The sequence below is a fragment of the Zingiber officinale genome, chromosome 5B (genome assembly GCF_018446385.1).
Source record: "Zingiber officinale cultivar Zhangliang chromosome 5B, Zo_v1.1, whole genome shotgun sequence".
Taxonomy (NCBI): Eukaryota; Viridiplantae; Streptophyta; class Magnoliopsida; order Zingiberales; family Zingiberaceae; genus Zingiber; species Zingiber officinale.
In genome coordinates, this window is record NC_055995.1 from 128,548,517 (window position 1) to 128,558,393 (window position 9,877).

Sequence of the window (9,877 nt, forward strand, 5' to 3'; positions counted from 1 at the left end):
GGAGGAGCTTGCCATCTCGGAGAGGCGAAAGAATAGCAAGAAATCGAAGGAAGGGGAACGAAAGGGGCGAAATGAGCAGAGAAGACCTAGTAAGTGAAGGAAGAAGACTCACTGGGAAGGAAACGGGCGGAAAGAATCACCGATGAGATGATCGCCGCCTAAAAACAGACACTGGATCGCCGGAGACCGCAGCAACAGAACGAAACAGAAAGACAAAGCGCGAGCAAGTGGCTGGCCAAAAAAGGGGACGGAGGCTTTATACGGCCGAGGCCGGTCAGCCTCCGCCGTCCGATCTAGGTCACGAGAAACGAGGACGCCATCGGGCCATCCATTTCAAACGGGGGCGTCCCATCGTAAGTGACGCCGCCGCCACACAATGGTCGACACGTGGCGCCCTGTCACCGAGCGCAATTAATGCGCCCATACCGCGCACGCTTCGCCTTAATGAAAAAGATTGCACGATTTCCGAGAAGATTTAGACAAGCAAACACCCATGTTGAGCGACAAGACAACCAAAACGAAGAGCCGAGCGGCCGAATTTGGCAGAAGGGTCGAACGGCCCCAGGGATATTATAAGCTACGGAAAGGCGGCGACCGCCCGCTCGGACACATATAGTCCAGTCAGTCGGACTCACTTCCTCCTTCGACTAGACTTGAAGGGAAGGCAAGTGATCCGCCGGTAAGAATGGGGGACCCACTTCCTGAAGGGTCTCAGCTTGAGGACCGATGAAGGGCTGACTAAGCGGTTAATGGCTGCGCCGAGCAGCTGAGTAAGTCCGAGCGGATTTAGAGACAACCCATCCAGGGGCTTGGGTTTCCGACGCCAAGGCAGGAGGATCGAAGGGCCGAGCGGGAGTCCGCTCGGCTGGGGCCAAAGGGCCGAGCGGGTTGTCCGTTCGACCAAGATAAGGGCGAGGGTACAAAGGTGGCCGAGCGGCCTATGCTCTCGGCTCGGGATATGGGATATCAGCAGAAGCATGTCTGATGATTAGGCCGTACACAAGATCGCACGATGGAGGATCTTGCTGTCACATCGTGGAAAGGTTGATACAGTAGCAGTATGGCCTCATGGACGTCTTCCTGCCAGGTCCATATCTGGGCATGGCCCTTCTGACAGACCCATGCCTGGGCATGGTCAAAGGCAGGTGGTTGCTTTGATTGGCGCGTCCAGGCTTCTTCGAGAGGCCTATATAAGGCCTCCATTTCTTCACCGGAGGTATGAAAAAAGTCTTCATCTTGAGGCCACCCTTTTGTTATTCCTCGCCTGACTTGAGCGTCGGAGGGCCGCCGCCGGGACACCCCTCCTGGCTCGGTTTTTGCTGCAGGTTCAACGGAGCATTCGAGGATTCAGCAGGGAGCGCCACGTGCCCAGTGTCCGTTGACTCCCGGTTCGGACAGGATCACATGTTTAGGGATCATCCCCTGGACCACAAAAAGCGGTCCAGAGGATCTGCCCTCCCCTTATGTGCTAGTTATTATTCCAAAGACTAGTAGCCGTCCGTGATTTACCTCCTCCGTGTTAGCCCTGGGACGGATTGGCGGGGGCGCTGGGGGCGAGCGTATTCGCCTTTTGCCACCATGTCCGAAAGTTGATGAGATGAATGTTGGGGATGTGACGCTCACGCTGACCTCCTGTGGACTCCCAACTGACGTCAATGCCGAGCTAGGGAAGGAGTTCCCAGCAATGGTCCTCCAACGCTCAAGTCAGTCTCCGACGACGAAGAAGAAGAAGAAACAGTAAGCGAAATAACAAGAACTGTAGCGCAATAGTAAAATATCGTATCCCTCCGTCGATGCTTGGACCCCTCTTTATATAGAGCTTTGGTAGCGCGCGTGCACGCTTCCCAAGGTGAGCACGCATCTTAAAGTTTTTCTTAAAAGACTTATCAGTAAAGTGTCTCTCACACAATACCTTAACGGACCGAACATATCTTTGAAGTGACAGTGGAAGCTTCCGTCGTATGATCTTCTGTTTGACCATGCCGTCTATCAGCGGCACTAGCTCCCAAAATGATGTCGAAAGATAGTCTGTTGTGTATGTTGCTTGGCCGAGTGGAATAACCTCTCAGCTGGAACCCCACTTTCCATGTGTTGTCTGCTGTCGAGCCGAGCGGGATAGCCGCTCGGCCGGAAGTCCACTGTCCACGTGCTGTCTGCTGTTGGGTCGAGCGGGACAGTCGCTCGGCTGGAAGTCCACTGTCCTCATGCTCGACTGATGTCGTGTCTACTGCTAAGCCGAGCGGAGGAGTCGCTCAGCTCGGTTTCTGCATACTGCTCCCTTTATCGTACTCTTATTTGAGCGTCAGGTGCTCGGCTCATGGCCGAGTCAAAGGTGATATCGGATCGAGCCTTTTTCTTCTCGATCAGGATATACTCATCCAATCAATAAATGACTTCTAAGCGTTGATCATCTTAACTCTGATCTCCATGTGATAACTATCTTCCGAAGGACGAGGTTCCTTCTCATCACCACATCACATGTTAATAGGATACTCTTTTATTCGAAAAATATCCAATCCTTTTACCATCCTCGCGCGGTGCGGTCAACATGCGATTGGGGCGCAAAAACCTGCGTCGCGTTTCGACCAAACCCGGAAGAAAATTAGCGCTCGACCTCGGTCAACGGCCGCGCGTGGCCGAACAAACGAATAGCTTCCATGCGCAAGAAGAGATAAGGCGAACCGCGAACGGATGTTGTTGCCCTGCTCCCACCGCTGCTGCCTTCCTAATCCTATCCACGCCATGGCGACTGCTAGGCTGCTTCTCCCGCTCGCTTTCACCTCCTTGCCTCGTCACCTGACTCCTACCCTTCGGCGGCCCGTCGTCTGCAAGGCCAAGGACGCCGGCAGCGGCAGCGGCAGCGGCGGGGGCATCGAGATAGCGGCGGGGATTGGGGGCCTTCTTTCCTGCCCGGTGATTGGAATTTCCCTCTACGCGCTTAAGACGACCGGGTGCGGGCTTCCGCCGGGACCCGGCGGCTCGTTTGGGGCGGCGGAGGGAGTGAGCTACCTGGTGGTGGCCGGAATCGTCGGGTGGTCCCTCTACACCAAGGCGAAGACCGGATCGGGGCTGCCGGCGGGGCCCTACGGCCTGCTCGGGGCGGCGGAAGGGCTCTCTTACCTCGCCTTGCTCGCCGTCGTGGTCGTCTTTGGCCTGCAGTTCTTGGAACGGGGGTACATTCCCGGGCCTCTTCCAGGCGAACAGTGCTTCGGCTGAACTAAACCATTCTCCCTCATCTCTTTTTCTGTACTTTGGTCGATTGATGCTTCGATATGTTTATATTTGATCATCATTTTGTAAACAATGGATCGTCTTGTACTAGATTGCTTATAGTGTTTTCAGAAGGCTATTTGTTTAATTTGCACTGGATAGATTATGCATATATTATTCATGAAGAACATAATTATACAGTTTGATATCGGTTTCAATTTTTACTTTCAGCATTTCCTCTTTTGATTCTCAACTTTTTTTTTTTATCTACTTTTGACAATTTAACAAATACCTAAATTCACACCTCAAAAAACTCACTGAACCAAAACGAAAGCACAGAAAAAAGCTAGAGCTAAAAGAATTGGATTCCATGATTCCAATTAAGGATTTGGTTGTGTGCTCTCAGACATAATTTGTAGAATCATAATCATAATTGTAGAATCAATTTGAAGTTAGGATCAAATCGATCGAATAGTATATTCTATCAAAAATCCTAGATGATTAATGATTAATAATTATTTTTTTTTTAAAAAAAAATATTTATATATAAATAGATTAATAATTTGATGTTATTATCTATATACATTTAAATTAACTAGTAATTTAACTATTATTCTAACACAATAACCCTCAATCATATTTATATTTTCATATTATAAAATAAAAAATATAAAAATTTTATTAATACAATAACAATAATAATCACATTCAATTTACAAGATAACCCAACTAAAAGGCCAACAAATTAATTAACAACTATTAAATCCTTTAATTTGAACACAAATAGTACAAATAATTTTCTAAAAACGGATTGATTCCGCTTAATAATAGGCAATATACATCCAAATACAACTTATTTTGAAGAAAAAAATGATAAAATATTATTGATAAATTACTAACTAAATATATATTTAAATAATCTCAAAATATTAACCACAAAAGATGAAAAAAGATTAAATTGAGTATGAAACTGGACGGTTAAAGGTAAATCTTATAATTAATTATAAATCTCTAAATTAATTTCAATTTGATAGATTAAATCTCATGGTTCAACATAAATAAAAAATTATGATGCTACTCTGATACTAACGCAAAAATCACTTTTGCACGATCCAAAATCAATTTGTACTTTTGGATCGTGCAATCCTACAAAAACAGGCTCACAATTTTACAAACTATACTCTAGGGAGTATTGTCCCTACGATGGTAAATTTAAATTTATTTTACCATTTAATAACTTATAATTTGCTACTTAATGATTTTCAAGAGACTTTTCAAATACTTAAATACGGTTTAATAGATGAAAATAAAAGGATTTATAATCCCGATTCATTCAGGCCCATCATTTTGAATCCAATAATAAAATCTCAATTCTTTTAATCTGAACACTAGTTGATCAGAACTCTTAATAACGCGTTAATACTTTAAGAGTCCACGGATAAAGCTTCACGAATGAGGTTGTGAGTGAGACCCTTTGCAAGTCCCATGACACTGTCCGTGGCTCCTATCTGCAACCAAAACCGCCATGCATGGGCACAAGTAAATAATGTTGCCGAAGTTTAACGAAATTGATGAGATTTCAGTGACTTCCATTGTTACTAACCACTGATTCAACAAATGGCAAGATATATGGGTGTTCCAGCAGCAGGCCACCAGCAACGTTGAATACGACACCCTCATCGATCTGCACCAAGAAGAAGATACAATGCACACAAAAAAAAAATTCTAGGCGTAAATAATGCAGGAAAATACATAATACAAATTATGTTACAGGAGCTGGAGGGGAAAAAGAAATACCAAGTTCTCGATGATCTCGTCTGGTATGTCATGAAAATATACCTAGATGTGTTTAAAGAGGTTGTTAGACAGCTATTTTTTACATGTTAACATCGACATGAAAAAATGGTGGCCTTCTGCCATGCATATTTCTGCTTCTAAAACACAGGCATGTAAATAAGTTTGCACGAACCTCAGCCTTATCTAAACCTCCAAATCTCCTGCCAGTCTTTAGATTGGTAACAAGAACTGAACCAACTGTTGATACGTGGCCTCCAGAATAGCCTGTGGAAGAAAAAGCATGACTCTACTTGCCTTGGAGAAAAGAAAGATATATTTTTGATAAATTTTGAACAAGAAGTTGAGTGGAAGTCATGTAGATTTAACCTTTGAGGAACTGCCGAGCTTCTTCCTTGCTGCTAGGCTTTTCTCTAATTATCCCTTTATGGACCACCACCTCCAAATCAATACCAACATAGCACTCAAAACAATTCAATTTATTATGCATGAAGCTCAACGGGTGAAACCTTGTTACCATTTAAGCGAAAAGATAGCTGAACTACATGCAACGATAGATCTTGTGTTTGCTTAATCTAGGTCTATGGAACAATGAATATCAAACAAGATAACTCTTTGGTCTAACATTCTTATGGTGAGTGTCTGATGAAAACATAACAATATTCAGTCACCACTCACTACTTAAAAAAGTGCATTTTTAATTATCAAAATTTAATAATATATTGTTAAAAGTTTTTGGTGATAAAAATTGTATAACTAACTAGATTCATCAGCCTAACTCCCATAGTAAAAAGTAGTAATCATAGCATTAAATTGACCCCTCATAAAATGTCCCATTATTGACAATTTTTTCACAATTAATTGACAATTACATTTTATAATATTGCCACAGAGTGATATAATAATGATAATTTTTTTTATCATATATAATTATTATCCGTAACTTTGTACCATAAATACTTTTAGTGTCAACTATTTTGCATTGGTTGTGGATAAAGCATAAGCATTAGTTATTGGGTTTCTATAGGCCATAACAATTATGATGTGTTCCTATACAGCATTTCATCTTAAAGGACATGGTTTCGAGCGTTGCACCAAGCTGCCAAGTAATAAATATCTTTTTCGTGTCCTATAAATAAGACATGTACTATATCAAGGACGTGACAGTATGAAACAAGATCCATGTTACAAGCACACTAGCATGGCTTTCTTTCTTGCAGATATAGTAGACAAGATCTTGGATGTACAATTAGGTAGCCATAGTTCACCAAGAAAAAGAAATAACTAGCACAATAACAACAACAATAATCAAGCTTTTATTCTCACTAAGTGGGCTCGACTATATGGATCCTCTTATGTCAAGCCCCTACTATAAAAGAAATGAAAAGAAATAACTAGCACAAAAACAAAATAGAAAAAGACTTGATAAAAGGCAAGCTTATCAAAACATCATCATAGACATAGATAGACAAGGGTTTTTGAGTAATCTCTCTCTCTCTCTCTCTCTCACACACACACACACACACAATATCAAAATAAAAAAAATTAGCATCCGCAATGGAAAACACATCTAACCTCTAACTGGCCTGTAACAATTTGTCCAATAGGAAGCCAAATGGACTGAGTTCAGGACAAATTCTAGTTGAAGCAGTCAACCATTGGTCCAGTCCAATTCTTAAAAAAACAACCTAAAGATGAATTATAGCACAGTTCAAAGTAGCAACTCACATAGAAGATAATTTTATTGGAGCACGAGTACATAATAAGATAAACAGAAGCTGAGATGAACATAATTAGTAGCAGGGTTACTTTTTTCCCCTTTGCATTGCTAATCTATAATTATAGCATGCCAGCATGAAAAATAAGAAAACAACGGTCCAAATATTTTAGCATAAAACATATGGAGGAATCATAAGTATATGAAATGCACCGTAAGCAAAGTTAAGACATACTATATCAGAAGTAATCAAGAGGGTTGGTTCCTCAATCTTCTCTATAAGACCTTCAACATTCATCCTTGATATGATAGCATCTGCCTGACACAATATCATACATCAGTACAAGTAAAAAAAAAAGGAAGATGAGACTGTAAGGAATAGCATAAATTTTTACTAATATGATAGGATGTACAGTTGTTTAATAGAACAAAGATTATCAAAGCCATTGACTTAGGGCAGAAATCCAAAGTAAATTTCCTCTGATTCATTGGAAGAAGCCTACTACAAAACCATAGAAGTTGCAGATTACCAAAGCCTCTACGTTTCAGCATACACCTCCCACTAGAACCACACTATCCTAAAGGGCATTTCAACTAGAAAAAATTGTTAACTCAATCTTTCCCAGAACTGCCATCTAACAGATAGAGGTCAACTCAAAAACCTAGAGAAGGTTACCCTGACTCAAACCCAAACCAAATTTGCAATGTTATGGGCTATCATGATAGGGATCATGTAGCATAAATGCATGCCCAAAGTACTGTCCATAGAACTTGTGCACGACTCTAAACATGAAGACACATACTCCCCAACCATGGGAAGTGATGACAATATTGGAACCACAGACAAACTCCTACAAGCTAAAAGAAGTGAGGGAAAAGCAATAGGTTTCATATAGTGCACCTCATCTTGTACACACCCACAAGAGATGGCACGTGTAATCATACTTCGACAAAGTGTGGAGATAGAACATATAAGATTGTTATAGATACTTAGAGTTGCATGAGTGTAATTTCCACACAAGCCCTTTCTATAATCCAACTCACAATAATCTACTTCCCTTCTTCTACCTTTCTTTCCTCTTCAACTTGCATTTCCTTCAAAAATTTTACTTCATTTTTGCTACTCAAAGTTAAAAGGGTCTTATGGACATAATAGCACTATCAAAAGGGTGACATAGACAATATCCTTGGGGCATAAGAGAATTAGATTCAACTGACACAGAGGTTATAATTTTGAATTAGGACGAGCTTTGGCTTGCCTCCGCTTTATTTTATATTTTTCCTTAATTTTATTTTGCATAATTAGCATAAACAAAATTTGTATCAGATATCTTCTAGAATTGATATTTAGTTCTAAAATCATAATCAAGCCTTCTATAAGATCTTAGGTTACTTAAAGAAGCGCAAAGAAACACATTGGAACCTAATTTGAAGAATCTTAAGATGGTAAAATGTGTCATCATCACTTAATCCCACATTATGAGTTATAAGCTAGGTTAATTAGCTTATATGAATTAACTACTATTAAATAGCTTTAAAATTTTTGGTCATTGATTGAACCTGACAAATTAATAGATTAATTTTCTTATCCATGTGGATGATGAAAAATGAGAGCATATATCCTTGGCATGACGGGTTGTTGGAATGAGTTGCTTGTGTATAGAAAATTCACTGTTGGGCCTCACATGTCACCAATTAAGGATACTCTAGGTTATCAAATTGGTCTTTAAGTCTTGACATGAAGGTCAAGCTTTAAATGAGGCAGTTTGTACTACCCTAGTTTAGTCACATATGATGAGTTTTGGGCTAATGATGAGGGATAAGTTTAGATGAGTAACTTACTATTAACATAGGCTTAACATTTTGGATGAGTAAGTAACTATTAACATAGGCTTAACATTTTGGATTAGTGGTTGGACTTGGCAAGTTATTACATCAACCTTTTCTGTATCAGAAGCACATCAAGACTATTATGGAGTTAAATATGTACATAAAAAATAGGACCAACCATGCTACAGAGGCAAAATAACAGTTTTTGAACACAAAATGGGTACCACACAAATAAATCAAACACGTATAAACACAAGAGGACCCTAATCTTAATGTGCTAGTGAAAGTCAAGTTAAAAATCAATCTCCAAATTATTTTTACTGTACTTTCACCTTGTTTTACATTGTTATGCAATAAAAAAAATACTTGGACTAATAAGTTATCAAGCATAAATGCAAGTGAAGCCACGGAATTTCCCATATTTAGGCTACATACCTTAGCTTCAGCAAGAACCATGACCAATTCATCTGGATTTTCCCTACGAATACTCTTCTCGTCAATGTCTGCAGTCTAGAAATAAACCAAGTTAATATCTCTATCCCTTGAAAAGAGGAATGCAGATCATTGTTAACAAACCATGACATCGAATAGAAACCCCATCTCTTTTAAGATGTGACGACGAGCCACCGACATTGATCCCAATATCAACTGCCACAAGCCAATAACAAATTAACGAAGTGACAAAAATGGGTCAAAAAGAAAGAAAAAAACGGCACCTTTTATCCTATCGTAGTAGAAGAGATTAGAAATCCCACAATAAAAGAAGGAATCGCAAGTTTTTATGTGATTAGAACTAGGGTGACACGATAAAATAGTAAATTCATACAGAGAAGGAATTAGATTGGAGCATACCTTAAACGGAGGAAGAGTAGGAGGATTTGCAGTCATCTTTGTAGATCCCAGTAGCGAGAGAAGGGAAGGGATGAGGAGAGACGCGACTGGGGAGAGCAGACAGCAGCTAGCCGTGGAGGTTCCAGCGTCAGGCAGTAGGGTCTGCCGGTTGGGATAGAATCCGATAGAGGTGATCGGTTTCCAATGTCGGCGACGCCGAATATTTCCTTCTTCATTGAATCCAGACCGTCGATCCTGCCGAAAACATCTACTCGGATTCATCCTATCACGTTGTGTTAAAATTGCGGAATTTAAAAAAAAAAAACACATCTACTTTTCATATTTGTCAAACGACGCACTTATTTCTTATTTTACCCTTCCAATTAACTATTATAATGCTGCATTTAAAAAATCAACACTATTATAGTGTTATATTTTGAAAAATAATACTATAATAGCATTATTTTTTGAAATCTAGCACAGGTGGTGTGATTT

At 40.5% G+C, this 9,877-nt stretch overlaps 2 protein-coding genes across 2 annotated transcripts; one reads left to right on the top strand and one right to left on the bottom strand.

Moving 5' to 3' along the window:
• The first annotated feature begins 2,628 nt into the window (after positions 1–2,628).
• On the top strand, positions 2,629–3,358 carry LOC121987862. The gene has a single exon (XM_042541575.1). It carries the CDS (start codon positions 2,692–2,694, stop codon positions 3,214–3,216), a length of 525 nt encoding a protein of 174 aa, XP_042397509.1. The 5' UTR covers positions 2,629–2,691; the 3' UTR covers positions 3,217–3,358.
• A 1,131-nt stretch (positions 3,359–4,489) lies between these two features.
• LOC121985958 (7-methyl-GTP pyrophosphatase-like) lies at positions 4,490–9,643 on the bottom strand. Its single transcript, XM_042539701.1, has 9 exons — positions 9,404–9,643; positions 9,128–9,199; positions 8,987–9,061; positions 6,957–7,040; positions 5,374–5,443; positions 5,180–5,271; positions 5,008–5,049; positions 4,814–4,894; positions 4,490–4,718 (listed from the first exon to the last, which is right to left on the bottom strand). Exons 1-9 carry the CDS (start codon positions 9,437–9,439, stop codon positions 4,635–4,637), a joined length of 636 nt encoding a protein of 211 aa, XP_042395635.1. The 5' UTR covers positions 9,440–9,643; the 3' UTR covers positions 4,490–4,634.
• Between the last annotated feature and the right edge of the window lie 234 nt (positions 9,644–9,877).

What these genes read in the sequence shown, in the direction of transcription:
- LOC121987862 (XM_042541575.1), top strand. Translation starts at nt 2,692, where the DNA reads ATGTTGTTGCCCTGCTCCCACCGCTGCTGCCTTCCTAATCCTATCCAC.
- LOC121985958 (XM_042539701.1), bottom strand. Translation starts at nt 9,439, where the DNA reads ATGACTGCAAATCCTCCTACTCTTCCTCCGTTTAAG. An exon ending in TCTTGATTACTTCTGATATA is followed by an intron (nt 5,444 to 6,956) that starts GTATGTCTTAAC and finishes ATTGATTTGGAG; the next exon opens with GTGGTGGTCCATAAAGGGAT. An exon ending in TGCCATTTGTTGAATCAGTG is followed by an intron (nt 4,719 to 4,813) that starts GTTAGTAACAAT and finishes TTTTGGTTGCAG; the next exon opens with ATAGGAGCCACGGACAGTGT.